A 23,427-nucleotide genomic window follows, 5' to 3' on the forward strand; every position below is an offset into this window, starting at 1 on the left:
TCGTGACAACAGGACTGTAGGAACATATCCGGTACTGGGATACCACAATGAGCTAAGATGGCCTAGCCTGTGGACTATACTAGCAGATTGCCAATATAACTGATCAATGCCGTGGCATAGCATTGAACAGTGTAAGCAATCAAAAGATTGCTTATCTATACAAAGAGAAAAATAGGTGGCACCGTCTAGTGAAGATTAAATGAAAAATTAGACAATTATAGAGGACGCTGACTGAATGAACACCTGGATGGTGCCGGCTGCATGAGACTAAATTATCAAAAAAGTATTTAGAAAGCGGAACAAAAGCCACACTCACCCACTTTGTTGTGTTTTTTGGAGCTTTAATTCACAGAATATCCATAAAAACAGGTGAAGATGTGGACGGAGGAAAGACTACATGTTGACATAAATAGTGTCAAATAAATAATAATAATTGAGATATATATATATATATATATATATATATATATATATATATAAATAAATATTTTATTTAAAAAAAATATATAAACAAAGCGCCTAATAAAAATAAATCACTCACTTTTCTCATATGACAAGTAAGATAATGTAAACAAAATAATTTATACATATGTAATGTTTTTTTCACATTATATATCAGAAACAATATAGAAAAATTGCTGATAAAAACTACAGATAACGACGCTAGAAATAATCCCTCATTCAGTCCTATATAATGAAAAATAAAAAAGCTATCATAATTGTGCAATTTTAAGCATATTTATGTTGTTTAATTTGTACAATAATAGAAAGGCTATGTTATTTTTTTTTTATCATATTGACCCACAGAACAAACATAAAATGTCAGTTTTACAGTGAACTGAAACACCCCCAAAAGTTGCAAAATTGCATTGTTTTTTCTTTTCAGTTCCCTTCCCTATAAATAATATTTTTATTTTGCCATATATTTTATAGTAAAATGAAAGGTGTCATTACAAAGTACAATTTGCCCAAGCAACCAGCCCTTATATGGCTCTGTGGATGGGAAAAAAGCGTTATTGCTCTTAAAACACGAGGAGATAAAAAGTAAAAATAAAAACTGACTGTGTCCTCAAGGAGTTAATGGAGATCTGCAGCGGTATATAATTTTGATTGCAGGTGGTCCGACTACTGGGATCCCCTGCGATCTCCCGTATGGGGACCAGGCACTGCTTTGGCTCTACCTGGCTAGTGCTTGTGTAGTCAGCCTCACTAAGAGGACAACAGACGCACCCCCTTCATTTAGCTCTATCGGAGAGGCGGGGATACACGAACGCTGCATCTCCGCCTCTACCATAGAGATACATGGAAGGGACGTGTCGACTGAGGCGTCGTGCTGCAGCCGACACACCTCCTGAACGGGGAGAGCCCGGGCCCCGTAAAAGAGATCGTGGGGGGTCCCAGCGGTCAGACCCCCTGTGATCAAACACCTATTCCCTATCCTGCAGATAGGGGATAAGTTATATACCGCTGCATATCTCCTTTAAGGATCAGTATTAAAGGAGAACTCCAGAATATAAAAATTGTCCCCCATACTGCCGGCAGTAAAAAAATTAAGATATACATACCTTCCTCCGCTCCCCTGGGGCCTTCGGTAACCGGCTCCGGTCTCCGCCGCGATCCACTTCCTGGTTGCCGGTGGTCAGCGAGTCTTACTAAGCTCAGCCAATTACCAGCCGCAGTGAAGTCCCGACTCGGCCGGCGATAGGCTGAGCAGCAGTGTGAAGTTTTCGGCCCCGGCAGCAGGTGCCGCTCAGCCTATCGCCGGCCGAGTCGGGACTTCACTGCGGCTGGTGATTGGCTGAGCGCAGTATGACTCTCCAACCACTGGCAACCAGGAATAGGATCGCGGCGGAGACCGGAGTCGGTTACCGGAGGCCCCGGGGGAGCGGAGGAAGGTATGTACATCTTTACTTTTTTTTACTGCCGGCAGTATGGGGGACAATTTTTATATTCTGGAGTTCTCCTTTATAGCATTTTTTATTTTTTATTTAGCGCATATAGACCACTATCCCGTACCCCCAAAGCCCCCCCCCCTTTTTCCTTTTGCCCCTATAGACAAGGCAATAAAGTATGTAAACCGAATTTTGGCTCAATAAAAATGGCGCCAAAATTCTAGCTCATTTGCAATAGTAAATCTGGCCCAATGTAGCCCAAATGTTCTTCTGATGTTTTTTCTATTTGGTTTTTTTTTCCGACAATTTTGAGTGGCACTCCCTAATGAGGAGCTGAACAATACAGCTCTTATAGGCCAATTACGCCATATTTACTCATTAAACCCCATGTTCCCATATCTTAAAATCCTTTCATGTCAATCAATCTTCTTTGTTGCAGCTTTGGAACTCTCTATATTAGATTAGCCCTTACTCCGAGTCCTTTATCTAAAACCCCAACAAGAAAGCTCAGACGTCTCCTAATAGGAGACATAGGAAAACAAGGAGATTATTTCAGATGTGGAATGCATTTTGTAGACTGGTCCTTATTTAATACTAATCTGTGATGCTTACAGGTCCCTTGGAATTAAACACAATTTAATGATATCCCATAAAAATTAGCAAATTCTTGGAATACTTTCTCCAGCAGCGATATCGCCCCGAACCCTGGAAATAACTGTAGCATGTGACACTAGATATTACTCATTGAACCACACTGGAGGGCCTTGTGTGTTTTCTATATACAATAGTAACATTGCCAGTTATTACTTGTTGGGGCACCAGGGCCGGTTTTGGACTAAGTGTGATCCTGGCAAAAATAAAAAATGGGGCCCCCAGATTGCGTGACCAAAAATCCCCATGTTGCACTCCCTGAATTGTGCTGCATCTCGGCTAATGTAAGTAAATGAAATTGCGCTGCAAACCACAAGTGGCTGTGACTACATCATGAGAAACGTAATAATTCCATCCAGGATGAATTTGTGGCTGCGGTAATTTGGGGGTCGCAACGTGACCCCATTTAGTGCAAATCAACTCAGCTCCCCCCTCTGCAAGAATGAAGTGCACGGATAGCTCTGGAGCAACAGCAACTTGTAAGGACACACAGAGAAATCCAGCAAAAATCAGTTCTTGCTCTCTTCCCTGTTACGCTCGCTACACTTTCGTTACTGCAGCGCCCCGGTCAGATCCACTGACCGGGTGCGCTGCGATACCGCCTCCAGCCGGGATGCGATTCGCGATGCGGGTGGCGCCCGCTCGCGATGCGCACCCCGGCTCCCGTACCTGACTCGCTCTCCGTCGGTCCTGTCCCGGCGCGCGCGGCCCCGCTCCCTAGGGCGCGCGCGCGCCGGGTCTCTGCGATTTAAAGGGCCACTGCGCCGCTGATTGGCGCAGTGGTTCTAATTAGTGTGTGACTACGATCCTTGCTGCCTGCCCCGACCTTCTGCTACGTCCGACCTTGCTTCTGTCTACTCCCTTGTACCGCGCCTATCTTCAGCAGTCAGAGAGGTTGAGCCGTTGCTAGTGGATACGACCTGGTCACTACCGCCGCAGCAAGACCATCCCGCTTTGCGGCGGGCTCTGGTGAATACCAGTAGTGACTTAGAACCGGTCCACTAGCACGGTCCACGCCAATCCCTCTCTGGCACAGAGGATCCACCTCCTGCCAGCCGGCATCGTGACATTCCCCTTGTTCCAAATTATTATGCAAATTCTGTTTAAGTGTCACAAAGCTTAAATATTTTTTTTCAGTTTAACTTATGGATGGCATTGTGTCTCAGGGCTCTTTTGATCACTGAAAACAATCTCAGACACCTGTGATCAGGGCTGCCATCAGAAATTACACGGCTTGTTGAGGATGATTTCTGCCAGATCCATGCATCGGATCAAGAGAGCAGATGCTAAAATGCCATTACATAGCAGCAAACATATATTTGAAGCTGCTGGTGCCTCTGGAGTCCCACGGACGGTCTTGCAACTGTGGATAAACCTTCTATTCGGCCACCACTAAACAATGCTTACAAGCAGAACCGGCCGCATTGGGCGGAAAAATACATGAAGACTAATTTTCAAACAGTCTTGTTCACTGATGAGTGCCGTGCAACCCTGGATGGTCCAGATGGATGGAGTAGTGGATGGTTGGTGGATGGCCACCCTGTTCCAACAAGGCTGCAATGTCAGTAAGGTGGTCGGCCCCTTTAGGGTCCCAGAAGGTGCAAAGATGACCTCTGCAAAGTATGTGGAGTTTCTGACTCACCACTTTCTTCCCTGGTACAGAAGGAAGAACTATGCTGTCCGTAATAAAATCCTCTTCATACATGACAATGCACCATCTCATGGTACAAAGAATACCTCTGCATCAATGGCTGCTATGGGGATAAAAGGAGAGAAAGTCATGGTGTGGCCTCCATCCTCCCCTGACCTTAATCCTATTGAGAACCTTTGGAGCATCCTCAAGCAAAAGATCTATGAGGGTGGGAGGCAGTTTACATCCAAACAGCAGCTCTGGGAGGCTATTCTGACATCTTGCAAACAAATTCAAGCAGAAACTGTCCAAAAACTCACAAGTTTAATGGATGCAAGACTAGTGAAGCTGTTATCAAATAAGGGGTCCTATGTTAAAATTTAACGTGACCTGTTAAAATGTTTAAAATGTTGTTAAAAGTTTGATTGAAATAGCTTTTGATGTCAGTAAATATGCTGCAAACACAACAAATCTTAAGTTCTTTACAACCTATAAAGTGTTTTGCAACTTACTGGGCCTCATTTACTAAGCTGAAACCGACCAGTTTTTGTCTGTTTATTCTGTCTGAGACATGTCTGCGCCAGTGTGCGACAGTGTGCGACAGTGTGCGCCTGAAAAAACCTGACAAACCCGAAAAGGGGGCGTGGTCTGTCACAAAAGGGGCGTGGTTTCACAACCCGACCGATTTACTATTGAATTCACAGAAAATCCTGTGGGTAAATGGCTGGAAATATCGACCTAGAAAAAGCTGGTCAGAAAATGTTCCCGACTTTTCCCAATACTAAATAGAAAGAAATCCTGCAAGTCTGAAACAACTTTTCCCACTAGTAAAAACCCGAAACTCTTAGTAAATGAGGCCCACTGCGTGTAATAATTTGGGACAGTGCAAAGTAAGTTTTTTATGTTTAAAAAAAAATACCGTTATCATTAGGAGGTTTGTTCAATAGAATTTGAATTGTACTCTTAATAGTTGATAACATGAGAATTATGCTGAATGTTATTTACATCAATTATTTAGGTAAATGAGAAAAATATAATTTGCATATTAATTTGGAACAGGGTGTAGGTGATTTATTAAATGCTTAAAACAGCATTATAAAATGTATGGTCACAGTAAAACCACAGGGTCACAGAATTCCATACACTCCATGATGCCATTTTAAGCATTTAATAAACCACCTAGAGAGCAGGAACTGATTTGCGCTGGATTTCTCTATATGTGACCACATTTACTTACATTAAGTGAGATTCAACAGGATTCAGTTGGAACAACATGGCGATCTTTGACTGTGCGACCCATTTTTGCCATGTAGCCCTAAACTAATATTGTCACCTCATTCTTTATACTGTAATAGTCACCACACACAGATAAACAGTGATCTTCTCAGTGCTGCTTGTCAGTAATAGCGCCCACATATACTATAGCAGTGATCTTCTCAGTGCTGCCTGTCAGTAATAGCACCCACATATACTATAGCAGTGATCTTCTCACTGCTGCCTGTCAGTAATAGCGCCCACATATACTATAGCAGTGATCTTCTCAGTGCTGCCTGTCAGTAATAGCACCCACATATACTATAACAGTGATCTTCTCAATGCTGCTTGTCAGTAATAGCGCCCACATATACTACAGCAGTGATCTTCTCAGTGCTGCTTGTCAGTAATAGCGCCCACATATACTATAGCAGTGATCTTCTCAATGCTGCCTGTCAGTAATAGCGCCCACATATACTATAACAGTGATCTTCTCAGTGCTGTTCGTCAGTAATAGAGCCCACTTATACTATAACAGTGATATTCTCAATGCTGCCTGTCAGTAATAGCGCCCACATATACTATAACAGTGATCTTCTCAATGCTGCCTGTCAGTAATAGCGCCCACATATACTATAACAGTGATCTTCTCAGTGCCGTTCGTCAGTAATAGAGCCCACTTATACTATAACAGTGATATTCTCAATGCTGCCTGTCAGTAATAGCGCCCACATATACTATAACAATGATATTCTCAATGCTGCCTGTCAGTAATAGCGCCCACATATACTATAACAGTGATCTTCTCAGTGCTGCCTGTCAGTAATAGCGCCCACATATACTATAACAGTGATCTTCTCAATGCTGCCTGTCAGTAATAACACCCACATATATTATAATTGTGATCTTCTCAATGCTGCCTGTCGGTAATAGCACCCACTTATAGTATAACAGTGATATTCTCAATGCTGCCTGTCAGTAATAGCGCCCACATATACTATAACAGTGATCTTCTCAATGCTGCCTGTCAGTAATAGCGCCCACATATACTATAACAGTGATATTCTCAATGCTGCCTGTCAGTAATAGCGCCCACATATACTATAACAGTGATCTTCTCAGTGCTGTTCGTCAGTAATAGAGCCCACTTATACTATAACAGTGATATTCTCAATGCTGCCTGTCAGTAATAGCGCCCACATATACTATAACAATGATATTCTCAATGCTGCCTGTCAGTAATAGCGCCCACATATACTATAACAGTGATCTTCTCAGTGCTGCCTGTCAGTAATAGCGCCCATATATACACTATAACAGTGATCTTCTCAATGCTGCCTGTCAGTAATAACACCCACATATACTATAATTGTGATCTTCTCAATGCTGCCTGTCGGTAATAGCACCCACTTATAGTATAACAGTGATCTTCTCAATGCTACCTATTAGTAATAGCGCCCACATATACTATAACAGTGATCTTCTCAATGCTTTCTGTCAGTAATAGCGCCCACATATACTATAACAGTGATCTTCTCAGTGCTGCTTGTCAGTAATAGCGCCCACATATACTATAACAGTGATCTTCTCAGTGCTGCCTGTCAGTAATAGCGCCCACATATAATATAACAGTGATCTTCTCAGTGCTGCCTGTCAGTAATAGCACCCACTTATACTATAACAGTGATCTTCTCAGTGCTGTCTGTCAGTAATAATGCCCACATATACTATAATTGTGATCTTCTCAGTGCTGCCTGTCAGTAATAGCGCCCACATATACTATAGCAGTGATCTTCTCAGTGCTGCCTGTCAGTAATAGCGCCCACATATACTATAACAGTGATCTTCTCAGTGCTGCCTATCAGTAATAGCGCCCACATATACTATAACAGTGATCTTCTCAATGCTACCTATCAGTAATAGCGCTCACATATACTATAACAGTGATCTTCTCAATGCTACCTATCAGTAATAGCGCCCACATATAAAAAACCCGAAACTCTTAGTAAATGAGGCCCACTGCGTGTAATAATTTGGGACAGTGCAATGTAAGTTTTTTATGTTTAAAAAAAAATACCGTTATCATTAGGAGGTTTGTTCAATAGAATTTGAATTGTACTCTTAATAGTTGATAACATGAGAATTATGCTGAATGTTATTTACATCAATTATTTAGGTAAATGAGAAAAATATAATTTGCATATTAATTTGGAACAGGGTGTAGGTGATTTATTAAATGCTTAAAACAGCATTATAAAATGTATGGTCACAGTAAAACCACAGGGTCACAGAATTCCATACACTCCATGATGCCATTTTAAGCATTTAATAAACCACCTAGAGAGCAGGAACTGATTTGCGCTGGATTTCTCTATATGTGACCACATTTACTTACATTAAGTGAGATTCAACAGGATTCAGTTGGAACAACATGGCGATCTTTGACTGTGCGACCCATTTTTGCCATGTAGCCCTAAACTAATATTGTCACCTCATTCTTTATACTGTAATAGTCACCACACACAGATAAACAGTGATCTTCTCAGTGCTGCTTGTCAGTAATAGCGCCCACATATACTATAGCAGTGATCTTCTCAGTGCTGCCTGTCAGTAATAGCACCCACATATACTATAACAGTGATCTTCTCAATGCTGCCTGTCAGTAATAGCGCCCACATATACTATAGCAGTGATCTTCTCACTGCTGCCTGTCAGTAATAGCGCCCACATATACTATAGCAGTGATCTTCTCAGTGCTGCCTGTCAGTAATAGCACCCACATATACTATAACAGTGATCTTCTCAATGCTGCTTGTCAGTAATAGCGCCCACATATACTACAGCAGTGATCTTCTCAGTGCTGCTTGTCAGTAATAGCGCCCACATATACTATAGCAGTGATCTTCTCAATGCTGCCTGTCAGTAATAGCGCCCACATATACTATAACAGTGATCTTCTCAGTGCTGTTCGTCAGTAATAGAGCCCACTTATACTATAACAGTGATATTCTCAATGCTGCCTGTCAGTAATAGCGCCCACATATACTATAACAGTGATCTTCTCAATGCTGCCTGTCAGTAATAGCGCCCACATATACTATAACAGTGATCTTCTAAGTGCTGTTCGTCAGTAATAGAGCCCACTTATACTATAACAGTGATATTCTCAATGCTGCCTGTCAGTAATAGCGCCCACATATACTATAACAATGATATTCTCAATGCTGCCTGTCAGTAATAGCGCCCACATATACTATAACAGTGATCTTCTCAGTGCTGCCTGTCAGTAATAGCGCCCACATATACTATAACAGTGATCTTCTCAATGCTGCCTGTCAGTAATAACACCCACATATATTATAATTGTCATCTTCTCAATGCTGCCTGTCGGTAATAGCACCCACTTATAGTATAACAGTGATATTCTCAATGCTGCTTGTCAGTAATAGCGCCCACATATACTACAGCAGTGATCTTCTCCGTGCTGCTTGTCAGTAATAGCGCCCACATATACTATAGCAGTGATCTTCTCAATGCTGCCTGTCAGTAATAGCGCCCACATATACTATAACAGTGATCTTCTCAGTGCTGTTCGTCAGTAATAGAGCCCACTTATACTATAACAGTGATATTCTCAATGCTGCCTGTCAGTAATAGCGCCCACATATACTATAACAATGATATTCTCAATGCTGCCTGTCAGTAATAGCGCCCACATATACTATAACAGTGATCTTCTCAGTGCTGCCTGTCAGTAATAGCGCCCACATATACTATAACAGTGATCTTCTCAATGCTGCCTGTCAGTAATAACACCCACATATATTATAATTGTCATCTTCTCAATGCTGCCTGTCGGTAATAGCACCCACTTATAGTATAACAGTGATATTCTCAATGCTGCTTGTCAGTAATAGCGCCCACATATACTACAGCAGTGATCTTCTCCGTGCTGCTTGTCAGTAATAGCGCCCACATATACTATAGCAGTGATCTTCTCAATGCTGCCTGTCAGTAATAGCGCCCACATATACTATAACAGTGATCTTCTCAGTGCTGTTCGTCAGTAATAGAGCCCACTTATACTATAACAGTGATATTCTCAATGCTGCCTGTCAGTAATAGCGCCCACATATACTATAACAGTGATCTTCTCAGTGCTGTTCGTCAGTAATAGAGCCCACTTATACTATAACAGTGATATTCTCAATGCTGCCTGTCAGTAATAGCGCCCACATATACTATAACAATGATATTCTCAATGCTGCCTGTCAGTAATAGCGCCCACATATACTATAACAGTGATCTTCTCAGTGCTGCCTGTCAGTAATAGCACCCACATATACTATAACAGTGATCTTCTCAATGCTGCCTGTCAGTAATAACACCCACATATATTATAATTGTGATCTTCTCAATGCTGCCTGTCGGTAATAGCACCCACTTATAGTATAACAGTGATATTCTCAATGCTGCCTGTCAGTAATAGCGCCCACATATACTATAACAGTGATCTTCTCAATGCTGCCTGTCAGTAATAGCGCCCACATATACTATAACAGTGATATTCTCAATGCTGCCTGTCAGTAATAGCGCCCACATATACTATAACAGTGATCTTCTCAGTGCTGTTCGTCAGTAATAGAGCCCACTTATACTATAACAGTGATATTCTCAATGCTGCCTGTCAGTAATAGCGCCCACATATACTATAACAATGATATTCTCAATGCTGCCTGTCAGTAATAGCGCCCACATATACTATAACAGTGATCTTCTCAGTGCTGCCTGTCAGTAATAGCGCCCATATATACACTATAACAGTGATCTTCTCAATGCTGCCTGTCAGTAATAACACCCACATATACTATAATTGTGATCTTCTCAATGCTGCCTGTCGGTAATAGCACCCACTTATAGTATAACAGTGATCTTCTCAATGCTACCTATTAGTAATAGCGCCCACATATACTATAACAGTGATCTTCTCAATGCTTTCTGTCAGTAATAGCGCCCACATATACTATAACAGTGATCTTCTCAGTGCTGCTTGTCAGTAATAGCGCCCACATATACTATAACAGTGATCTTCTCAGTGCTGCCTGTCAGTAATAGCGCCCACATATACTATAACAGTGATCTTCTCAGTGCTGCCTGTCAGTAATAGCACCCACTTATACTATAACAGTGATCTTCTCAGTGCTGTCTGTCAGTAATAATGCCCACATATACTATAATTGTGATCTTCTCAGTGCTGCCTGTCAGTAATAGCGCCCACATATACTATAGCAGTGATCTTCTCAGTGCTGCCTGTCAGTAATAGCGCCCACATATACTATAACAGTGATCTTCTCAGTGCTGCCTATCAGTAATAGCGCCCACATATACTATAACAGTGATCTTCTCAATGCTACCTATCAGTAATAGCGCTCACATATACTATAACAGTGATCTTCTCAATGCTACCTATCAGTAATAGCGCCCACATATAAAAAACCCGAAACTCTTAGTAAATGAGGCCCACTGCGTGTAATAATTTGGGACAGTGCAATGTAAGTTTTTTATGTTTAAAAAAAAATACCGTTATCATTAGGAGGTTTGTTCAATAGAATTTGAATTGTACTCTTAATAGTTGATAACATGAGAATTATGCTGAATGTTATTTACATCAATTATTTAGGTAAATGAGAAAAATATAATTTGCATATTAATTTGGAACAGGGTGTAGGTGATTTATTAAATGCTTAAAACAGCATTATAAAATGTATGGTCACAGTAAAACCACAGGGTCACAGAATTCCATACACTCCATGATGCCATTTTAAGCATTTAATAAACCACCTAGAGAGCAGGAACTGATTTGCGCTGGATTTCTCTATATGTGACCACATTTACTTACATTAGCTGAGATTCAACAGGATTCAGTTGGAACAACATGGCGATCTTTGACTGTGCGACCCATTTTTGCCATGTAGCCCTAAACTAATATTGTCACCTCATTCTTTATACTGTAATAGTCACCACACACAGATAAACAGTGATCTTCTCAGTGATATTCTCAATGCTGCCTGTCAGTAATAGCGCCCACATATACTATAACAGTGATCTTCTCAATGCTGTTCGTCAGTAATAGCGCCCACATATACTATAACAGTGATCTTCTCAGTGCTGTTCGTCAGTAATAGCGCCCACATATACTATAACAATGATATTCTCAATGCTGCCTGTCAGTAATAGCGCCCACATATACTATAACAATGATATTCTCAATGCTGCCTGTCAGTAATAGCGCCCACATATACTATAACAGTGATCTTCTCAATGCTGCCTGTCAGTAATAACACCCACATATACTATAATTGTGATCTTCTCAATGCTGCCTGTCGGTAATAGCACCCACTTATAGTATAACAGTGATCTTCTCAATGCTACCTATTAGTAATAGCGCCCACATATACTATAACAGTGATCTTCTCAATGCTTTCTGTCAGTAATAGCGCCCACATATACTATAACAGTGATCTTCTCAGTGCTGCTTGTCAGTAATAGCGCCCACATATACTATAACAGTGATCTTCTCAGTGCTGCCTGTCAGTAATAGCGCCCACATATACTATAACAGTGATCTTCTCAGTGCTGCCTGTCAGTAATAGCACCCACTTATACTATAACAGTGATCTTCTCAGTGCTGTCTGTCAGTAATAATGCCCACATATACTATAATTGTGATCTTCTCAGTGCTGCCTGTCAGTAATAGCGCCCACATATACTATAGCAGTGATCTTCTCAGTGCTGCCTGTCAGTAATAGCGCCCACATATACTATAACAGTGATCTTCTCAGTGCTGCCTATCAGTAATAGCGCCCACATATACTATAACAGTGATCTTCTCAATGCTACCTATCAGTAATAGCGCCCACATATACTATAACAGTGATCTTCTCAGTGCTGCCTGTCAGTAATAGCGCCCACATATACTATAACAGTGATCTTCTCAGTACTAGAAAAAATCACACTGCACATGATTTGCATTTAAAAATTCTTCTTTTTAGTAATATAAACCATCCGGTTATTTCTTAGTAATATTACAAAAGTATTCACCCAAAGTGCTCACTGAATAGGGCGACAGTCCGTTAGGTCTCCGGTATATATTTCACCCATTTCCGGGCATTCCAGAGTCCATGTGGTTGGTTCACCTTCCTCTCACAAAGGAGAAGCCGCAAATGAGCGCCGGACACTTCCGACGTTTCGGAGGCCACACCTCCTTTCTCTTTTGTGGCTTCTCCTTCGTGAGAGGAAGGTGAACCACATGGACTCTGGAATGCCCGGAAATGGGTGAAATATATACCGGAGACCTAACGGACTGTCGCGCTATTCAGTGAGCACTTTGGGTGAATACTTTTGTAATATTACTAAGAAATAACCGGATGGTTTATATTACTAAAAAGAAGAATTTTTAAATGCAAATCATGTGCAGTGTGATTTTTTCTATATGTCTCAACATGGATTGAGCCTCCGTTTTTTAAGACGCATGATAAACCCATTGTGCGGATACATGGGCCCAAAGAAATGCTTAATTTTTGTGCACCGTAAATAAATCAGCAATATTATGCATACTTCTGTGGTGAGTGCCTCTTCAATTTCTGCATGTATTGATATTCAGACAAATGTTGAACCTTATTTATCCGCAATACCTACGTCCAGTGTTTGGGTCCAGATATCACTAAGTGCATTGGAAATTGATTCCGCCCTTGTGGTTCACTTCAAAACCACCTTCTAGTGGAATTACATTCGCTGGACTTTTGTGTTAGCTCCCAACAGAGGGTCCTTTAGATCTACGACTACATCTTCCAATATTACTGTTTGGTAAAATCAAATAAGTACATCAGGGAAGGTTTATCAAAACCCGTGTAGAGGAAGAGTGGGGCAGTTGCCTATAGCAACCAATCAGATCGCTTCTTTCATTTCTAAAAAGGCCTCTGAAAAATGAAACTAGGGATTTGATTGGTTGCTATGGGCACCTGCGCCACTCTTCCTCTGCACAGGTTTTGATAAACCTCCCCCCATAATTGCCATGTTATTCTTGCCCCAGCAGTGGGATGTTAAAGGGGTACTCCGCTGCTCAGCGTTTGGAACAAACTGTTCCCAACGCTGGAGCAGGGAGCTTGTGACGTCATAGCCCCGCCCCTTCATGTTGTCACGCCCTGCCCCCTCAATGCAAGTCTATGGGAGGGGGCGTGACAGTCATCACGCCCCCTCCCATAGACTTGCATTGAGGGGGCAGGGCGTGATGTCACGAGGGGGTGGGGCTATGATGTCACAAGCTCCAGCGTTTGGAACAGTTTGTTCCAAACGCTGAGCAGCGGAGTACCCCTTTAGACTCTACCATGTCATGTATATGTCTGTATTTGTCCCGCAGTTCACATCCAGGCGACACGGGCTCTCATGGTGGTGGCCTTACTCCTAGGATTCGTTGGAATTATTATCAGTGTTGTTGGAATGAAATGTACCAAAGTGGGTGACAACAATCCCATCACGAAAGATAGAATCGCGGTGGCAGGCGGCATCCTCTTCCTGTTAGCAGGTAAAAAAAATGGATATATGTAAAATGTTTTTTATGTGAAATCAATGGTAAAATGCTTCTTTACATGGGATCAGTAGTCTACATCTTAAAGGGGTACTCCGCCCCTGGCATCTTATCCCCTATCCAAAGGATAGGGGATAAGATGTTAGATCGCCGCGGTCCCGCTGCGGCACCCCGCCATCATTACTGCACATAGTGAGTTCGCTCTGTGCGTAATGAAGGGCGATACAGGGGCCGGAGCAGCGTGACGTCATGGCTCCGCCCCTCGTGACATCATGGCCCGTCCCCTTAATGCAAGTCTATGGCAGGGGGCGTGACGACTGCCACCCCCCCTCCCATAGACTTGTATTGACGGGGGCGGGCCGTGACATCACGAGGGGCGGAGCCGTGACATAACGATGCTCCGGCCCCTGTATTACCCGTCATTACGTGCAGAGCGATCTCGCTCTGCGCAGTAATGATAGCGGGGTCCACAGCAGCGGCACCACGGCGATCTGACATATTATCCCCTATCCTTTGGATAGGGGATGAGATGTCTAAGGGTGGAGTACCCCTTTAACTACCAGCTAACCTGTCTCAGGACCGAGGCTGATATGTCCATATGTAACAGCATCCAATAGGCGGCTAATACATTAAAGTAAATATTTTATTCCTCCATGGCAGGCAGATGAAACGTTTCAGCCCTTATGTTAGTCTATTTCAAACATATTAAACAATGACCAGTGCCATCATAGTTATATAGTTTATAAAGTAAAAAAAAACGGACAATAGTCCATCAGGTTCAACCTAAAACTCTACTGTGTTGATCCAGAGGAAGGCAACCCCCCCCCCCTCCATTATGTTGATGCCAATTGCCCCATGACAAAAATTCCTTCTCAACCCCATCTGAATAAGGCCCAGGATCAACGTTCTATCCCCATAAAGCTAATAGCCATAACCTGTAAGGGTAGAGTCACACTGAACGGATAAGCAGCATATTTTATACTGCCGATCCGCTGATGACGGACACATACCTACAGTGTGCCTCCAGCTGTGCCGCTATGTGCAGCAACGCGCCCCTACCAGCAGACACACAGCGATCTGCAAGTTGCCATTCGCAGTGTACTCCCAGACATCACAGATTGCCGCTACGGGGAGGCACAGCTGGTGGCACACTGTAGGGTCCATCATCGGCGGATCTGCCGCGTAAAATACTGCAGATTTATTCCGTGTGATCCTACCATAATATTATATTTTTCCAGAAAAACATCCAGCCCCCCCCCCCCCTTTGAACTTGTTTATTGAGTCAGACATCCCAACTTCATGTGGCAGAAAGTTCCATAGTCTCATTGCTCTTACAGTAAAGAATCCCTTCTGTGATGTGACCCTGACAAGGAGGCATCTTCTACGTCTAGATGGAAGAAGGTTTCCCCATCATCATGCCCCTAATGTACTTTGTCAACATGCCCCAATGAACTGAGCCATCATGCCCTAGTGACCTATGCCATTGTGCCCCTAATGTACCGTGCCACCATACCCACTAACACTAAAACATTGTTTTCCAGTCTGTGGCTTCCCAGATCTAACAAAACTACATCCCTCATCCATCCCCAACAGCAGGACATGATGGGAGTTGTAGTTTTGCACCATCTGAAGAGGAATAGATCGGAGAACACTGAACCTGTATAGCCTGCTCCCCTGGTAATACTCACCTGTCCCAGCTCCCACACTGATCTGGGCTCCTCTGGTTGAGTCTGACTTCTGTGTATGCAGACAGCGCTTATCATTACTGCCTTACCCAACAAGGCTGAGGGGCAGGACAGGGGGCCGAGCACTCACTTGTTCCTACTGGCACTCAGCTTCTCAATTGGTTTGGTGTAGAAAGAATAGAGGGACTAAAAATCCATTATGTGGTGACGGGGTCTTTGTCGCAATTGCAACTGTTGTAACTCACATTTCTATGATGCTGGGACTGGGCCATTTCCAATTATGGTTTGGGTATTCATGCCACTGGCCCAGTCTATGTTACTTTTACACTAGCCGAATAGAGACTTGTGAAATATAGATCCTGTGGGTGTATTATGCAGCATTTGATGCTATTCTGGTGTGACCCATATATTATGTTACCTATTGAGTTGGACAGTCATGTGACGCACGCCCTCATTTTTCCTCTTGTTTCTTTATCATCAGGTTTACTGACCTTAATAGCTGTCTCTTGGTACGCAACGCAAGTCACTCATGACTTCTTTAACCCGAATACTCCGGTTAATGCACGGTAAGTTAAAGTATGGAGGAGGATTCGTGAAAACCAATGCAACGCTTAGTTGTCACATATGTGGGCTAAATATTACACCTATGCTGAGTGATGACATTTCTTGCGTATTGTACCTCCCAACCTTTCCAATTTCTATTCGAACACAGCCTGTTTTTATAAAATAAAATTACACTATATGGAGAATTGTGCAGTCACTGCCCAAGCGCCTCTGGTTACCTCCATGATGACGCGCGCTCCCTGCTCTGCTGATGACGTTCCCAACAATCTGCAGCCAATCACTGGTCCTAATGGGTCCTGACATCATCAGGAAAGCAGGGAGAGAAAACAGAGTCACTGGGTGAACTGGAGCAGCGGCACTGGACTTGGTAAGGTGAGTATAGCCTTTAGCGCTGTGGAGTGTGTCATCCGCGGAAAAAGTGACATGCCGCTTCTTTCTTCATTCTGTACCACATCTCCCATTGAAATAAATCAATGGGAGTTTCTATTTTTAGGTGAAACCGCATAGATTTTGATGCAGGGGCAGTGGAGGGCTTCTACCTCTGGGACACCTCGAAATCTCCTGTACGGGACTCAGGCGACTTGTGTCTTTGGCCCACTCTGTCCCCCACCTTCCTGGATGAACACAAGTGATGGCCAATCATTGGCCGCAGCGGGACATCACTGCTGACGGTGATTGGCTGAGCGGGCCATCACTTGCGTTGCTCCGAGAATGTGTAAGTAGCCGAGGGCCCATTCTTAAGAAAGTGAAGGGTCCCCTGTCCTGTGTCTAAAAAGTTCAGTTCTCTGTACTACCCCTTTAAATGTACAGTGGTCCCTCAACATACGATGGTAATCCGTTCCAAATGGACCATCGTTTATTGAAACCATCGCATGTTGGGGGATCCGTGCAATGTAAAGTATAGGACAGTGGTCTACAACCTGCGGACCTCCAGATGTTGCAAAACTACAGCACCCAGCATGCCCGGACAGCCAACGGCAACATCTGGAGGTCCGCAGGTTGAAGACCACTAGTATTGGAGGTTATACTCACCTGTCCCCGCCACTCCGGAACGTCACCGCTCGTCACCTCTGCCCTGGATGTCGCCTTTCATCGCTGTCGCCGCGTCCCCGGGGTGTCCCCGACGCTTCGGCAAGGCCTCTGCTTCCCCGGCATCCTCGCTCTCACGTCGCCGCCATCACGTCGTTACGCACGCCGCTCCTATTGGATGACGAGACGGCGTGCGCAGTGACGGCGTGCGTCATGACAACGATGGAGAGCGCCGACGATGGAGGGGATCCCGAAGAGGACGCGCCGGAGCCCAGAGGACAGGTAAGTGATCGTCAGCGGACCACACGGGGCACCGTAAACGCCTATCCGGTGGCAGCTGAAGCAGTCTGCGCTGCCGGATAGCCGTTTATGCGATGGCCCCGACATACAAAAGCATCGTATGTTGATGCTGCCTTCTGAGAGGTCATCGTATGTGGAAATGATCGTATGTCGGGGCCATCGTAGGTCGGGGGTCACTGTACAGAGACTAGGCAGGAAAGGGTTAAGCACTGTGAAGATTGACTGTAAAGAAGTTGTCTTTTGCATTTTATACCATTGGGAAACTGCCAAAAAACAGCCTCGTACCTTTATTCTATAATGTCATTTACACAAAGTCTGTACACATTCATGGACACTTTAAGAGCTTGTGTCATTCACAGCAATGGACGGCAAATGTGCTGCCAAGTAGTGGAAGACACTAAAATTTACAAGGTGCTTGGAATGTGTCCATAATAGCTCAGAAAAGAAATAAAGGAGGAGAACGGGAAGGAGGGGTCCTGCACACAATATAGTACTATAGCGAATTTCTAATGGTTAAACCCACAATACAATGTGCGTCTCATCAAACATTCAGCTTATGTCTGGTCTAAGCCTTATACATGATCCCTATTTAGACGCCATGTTCATAATTCGCCTAGTAGATTTCATAAAAAATACTCTATTGGCAGGATTGGGATATTAAAGGGGTTCTCCGGCGCTTAGACATCTTATCCCCCATCCAAAGGATAGGGGATAAGATGCCTGATCGTGGGGGTCCTGCCATTGGGGACCCCCGTGATCTTGCACGCGGCACCTCGTTTAAAATCAGTCCCCGGAGCGTGTTCGCTCCGGGTCTGATTACTGTCGATCACGGGGCCGGAGCATTGTGACGACAAGGCTCCGCCCCGTGTGATGTCACGCTCCGCCCAGTGTGATGTCACGCTTCGCCCCCTCAATGCAAGCCTATGGGAGGGGGCGTGACAGCTGTCACGCCCCCTCCCATAGACTTGCATTGAGGGGGCGGAGCATGACGTCACACGGGGAGGAGCCTTGACGTCACAACGCTCCGGCCCCGTGATCGACAGTAATCAGACTTGGAGCGAACACGTTCCGGGGACTGATTATAAACGGGGTGCAAGATCATGTCTAAGCGCCGGAGTACCCCTTTAAGCAGAGGCAGGGTTTTCCATGAAGTTCCCCCTGACTGGTAAACCTGGTTATTTTGACCTGAGTTTTCTACGATTGAATGCCATCAGGACTCTCCAGTGACAGAGCCCCGTACATTCACGGACCAAATAATAACGCACCAAGGACTTGTTAGAATAGAATGGACCATGAGTGATGGAACGCTTGGCTGGACACGTGTGTTTCTTATTTTTTATTTGGGCTACTCTATGATTACATTTGTTCACTATCTATAGTGATTTGATATCGATATAGTTTACCATTGTGCCTTAAAGGGGTACTCTGCCCCTAGACCTCTTTTCCCCTATCCAAACGGTACATGCACTATTTTTCTCCCGTCGCAAAATAACGTCCGTTATTAATAATGGGCTATGACGGGTTAAAATGGATAATGTAACAATCACATGGGGGGAGATTTATCAGAACCTGTGCAGAGGAAAACTTGCCCAGTTGCCCATAGCAACCAATCAGATTGCTTCTTTCATTTTTCACAGGCCTTCATAAAAATGAAAGCAGCGATCTGATTGGTTGCTATGGGCAACTGGGCAAGTTTTCCTCTGCACAGGTTTTGATAAATCTCCCCCTATATACTTTAATGGGATTTTGTAACAGTCGTTTAACAGACATTTTTAAGGGTTTTCATACCGGAACATTATAATGGCTTTTTAAAACGGAAAAACTTTATAGTGTGAAAGCCGCCTTAGGCCATGTTCACACGCCGGAACTTCTGTGTTACTGATCTTAGTAGAGATAAAAGGCAGGCTTTAGTAGTAAATACAACTCTATTGGCTAAATTTGCGGAAGAGGTGGTTTGGCATGGTGTCTGAAGACTTTTAAAGGGGTTCTCCACTGCCCTGCCTTCCGGAGCTCCGCTCGCAGCGTCCGGAAGTTTATTACTCCGAACGCTGTGTGCGGGCTTCCGTGTTCGAGGCCGCCCCCTCGTGACATCACGCCCGCCCTCTCAACGAAAGTCTATGGGAAGGGGGCGCGCCCCCTTCCCATAGACTTTCATTGAGGGGGCGGGTGTGACGTCACAAGGGGGCAGGCGTGACGTCACGAGGGGGCGGCCTCGAACACGGAAGCCCGCACACAGCGTTCGGAGTAATAAACTTCCGGACGCTGCGAGCGGAGCTCCGGATGGCAGGGCAGTGGAGAACCCCTTTAAATCCATACAAAGAAGTCTTTACTTGTTTTAGCACAAAAATTACAAGACATGTTCTCGCATTGACCTCTTTTTATGTAATCATTTGGCGTCCATGGTAAAGAATATTAGATACCATTCACACTGTGATGTCAATAGAATCTTTTTGTGGTGCTCAGATAAAACCAAAATCCCATTGTTTAAACTGTTACTCTGGAGAATTTTATTTATTTTTTTAAATCAACTGATGCCAGAAAATTATACAGCTTTGTAAATGACTTCTATTTTAAAATATTAAAGGGAAACTCCGTTACTTAAAGGGATACTCCGGTGGAAAACTTTTTTTTTCCAATGAACTGGTGCCAAAAAGTTAAACAGATTTGTAAATGACTTCTATTAAAAAATCTTTACACTTCCAGTACTTTTTAGAAGCTGTATGCTACAGAGAAAATTCTGGTCTTTTTGAATTTCTTTTTTGTCTTGTCCACAGTGCTCTCTGCTGACACCTCTGTCCGTATCAGGAACTGTCCAGAGCAGGAGAAAATCCCCATAGCAAACCTATGCTGCTCTGGAGAGTTCCTGATACGGGCATTAGGTGTCAGCAGAGAGCACTGTGGACAAGACAAAAAAGAAATTCAAAAAGAACAGAATTTCCTCGGCTGCTAAAAAGTACAGGAAGGGTAAAGATTTTTTAATAGAAGTCATTTACAAATCTGCTTAACGTTCTGACAACAGTTGACTTCTAAAGACCTAAAAAAAAGTTTTCCACCAGAGTACCCCTTTAAAGGGGTACTCCACTGCTCAGCGTTTGGAACAAACTGTTCCCAATGCATCGGGAGCTCGTGTGTCATAGCCCCGCCCCCTCAATGCAAGAGGCGGTACACCTGACAAACCGTAACGCAGGAGTCCTAAGGCGAGCTCAGGGAGGGCAGAAACCTCCCGTGGAGCAGAAGGGCTATGACATCACAAGCTCCCAACGCTGGCTCCAGCATCTGGAACAGTTTGTTCCAAATGCTGAGCAGCGGAGTACCCCTTTAACTACTTATCCCTATCCCAAAGGATAGGGAATTAGTGTCTGATCTTAGGGGGTCCAACAGCTGTGACTTCCCGCATTTTCCTGCCTGGCACCCTGGCTCTCCTCCTGCACTGAGCACCTGGAGATACATGAACACTACATCTCTGGCTCTCCTATAGAAATGCATGGAGGGGGCGGTGGGTGCTTCGTGCATGACAAGAGCTGGGGCACCGGGCAGGAGATGGCAGGGGGTCCGACCGTCTGTCAAACTAGAGGATAAGTAGTTAAAGGAGATCTCCAGTCCTGAAAAACGTATCCCCTATCCTGAGGATAGGGGATAAGTTTTAGATCGCAGGGGGTCCGACCGTCAGGGCCCCCTGTGACCTCCTATACGGGACCCCAGCAGCCCAAAGGAAGGGTGCGTGTTGACCACCGCACGAAGTGGCGGCCGACACCCCCCCCCTCAATACAGCGCTATGGCAGAGCCGGAGCTTACCGAAGGCAGTGCCCCCGGCTCTGCCATAGAGTTGTATTGAGGGGGTGTGTCAGCCGCCGCTTCGTGCTAAGTTTTTCAGGACTGTACTACTCCTTTAAGTAACAGAGTTCAGCGGCTGTATGCTTCTGAGGAAGTTGTGTAGTTCTTTCCAGTCGGACCACAGTGCTCTCTGCTGCCACCTCAATGAATCTTGTGTGGAACTTTGTCCTTTTCTTAAAATACAAACAAGAGCAAAGACCCCTTGATGTTGACTCATGCCAGCCAATTTCTTTGTGGAATACTGAGACAAAACTTTTTGTGTTGCAGGTATGAGTTTGGCTCCGCATTGTTCGTAGGGTGGGCCGCAGCCAGTCTCACCATGCTAGGAGGAGCCTTCCTGTGCTGTTCATGGCCCAATGAAGAGAGAAGAGGACAACAGTATTATAGACAGTCCCAACCATCAGGAACAACCAGAGAGTACGTGTAACCCCCCGCCCATACCAACACATCCAAGTCAGCGGCGTCGCCAGCTGTTCTCCATGCACAATGATATTACATCTCTTATTACTTGTATTTTTTTTTATATACCTTTCATGTTGTTTATGTTTTAGTAGAATTTTTATATTTTTCATATTTTCCAAATAAATCTCAATATAACAGTCCATCATCTATTATCCTTATCAATACGAAAATTTGGTAATGGATGTATCATGTGACTTTGCAGTAATTTCTATAATCTTTATGATTTCCAACAGAGGATGTAAGAACGTGAAATGTTTACTAAGAATTCAGGGCCCTATTACATGGAGTGACTATTGGCTATACAGGTCAATGTGTAATAGGGCCAGCGATCCGCCCACAAATGCCTGTCCATCGGCCGATCGTGTCATTTTGCCTTACTAAACAACCAAAGCCACAACAATCTTGCAGCCATCCAAGCAAAATAGTCAAGCCTTGTAATAGGCTCAGTAAACATGTGCAGAGCTATGAGATCGGACCACATTAAAGGGCCCTTAGATACCCCTATAACACTTATGAGTACATTGCATAGCCCCTTAAAGGGGTACTCTGCTGCCCCAGCGTTTGGAACATGTTGTTCTGAATGCTTGGAGCGGACGGCAGGGGGTCGTGACCACGCCCCTTATGATGTCACATCACGCTCATCAATGCAAGTCTATGGGAGGGGGCGTGGCGCCAGCCACGCCCTCTCCCATAGACTTGCATTGAGGGGCCGTGGTGTGACGTCACGAGGGGCATAGCCATGACGTCACGACCCCCACAGCCCACACTGGAACGCACAGAGATTGCGGGGGTCCTAGTTGCGGGACCCCCGTAATCAGACATTTTTTCTCCTATCCTTTGGATAGGGGATAAGATGTCTAGGGGCAGAGTACTCCTTTAACTCCTGACCATGAGCAAGTGGATCCATTCAGCTAAGATAGTGGCACCATTCTACCTACAAAACACATTTCCAGATGGCCCCTAAACCCAAGTGTTCATATGTTCTGGATGGATATAGGAGGGGTAAGCTGATTCCAGACTCCTCTGGCAGCAGCTAATCACTCTGAGAACAAAAGGATGAGGCATTAAATTCAGCCAACTTATCTGTTGGGAAGAATCGGGAGGCCTCCATACACATAAGATAGTCAGCCGATCCTACTAAAATTCACAGGTTCGGCAGGCTTTTGTCTAATGTGTATGGGGATTTTAATGATTGCCAACACCTAAGCTGAACAGCTACCCCTCCTGTCTCGTTTTTTTCATGGGGGAAGAGGGGAATAGGTCCCTGGCAAACATCTCTACTAGCAGTGCATTCCAGGAAAAAACTTTTTTTTATATATCAACTGGCTCCAGAAAGTTAAACAGATTTGTAAATTACTTCTATTAAAAAATCTTAATCCTTTCAATAATTATCAGCTGCTGAAGTTGAGTTGTTGTTTTCTGTCTGGCAACAGTGTTCTCTGCTGACATCTCTGCTTGTCTCGGGAACTGCACAGAGTAGAAAAGGTTTGCTATGGGGATTTGCTTCTAAACTGGGCGGTTCCCGAGACACGTGTCATC

The 23,427-nt window shown here is 44.2% G+C and overlaps 1 protein-coding gene across 1 annotated transcript in view; it reads left to right on the top strand.

The window, feature by feature from the left end:
- Positions 1 to 23,427, top strand: part of CLDN19 (claudin 19) — a 49,031-nt gene that overhangs the window by 21,756 nt on the left and 3,848 nt on the right. Inside the window, exons 2-4 of the mRNA XM_056542046.1 lie at positions 13,847 to 14,011; positions 16,181 to 16,265; positions 21,694 to 21,843. Coding sequence (XP_056398021.1) covers positions 13,847 to 14,011; positions 16,181 to 16,265; positions 21,694 to 21,843 — 400 coding nt within the window. The remainder of the gene's footprint in view (positions 1 to 13,846; positions 14,012 to 16,180; positions 16,266 to 21,693; positions 21,844 to 23,427) is intronic.

Source organism: Hyla sarda, chromosome 10 (assembly GCF_029499605.1).
Source record: "Hyla sarda isolate aHylSar1 chromosome 10, aHylSar1.hap1, whole genome shotgun sequence".
Taxonomy (NCBI): Eukaryota; Metazoa; Chordata; class Amphibia; order Anura; family Hylidae; genus Hyla; species Hyla sarda.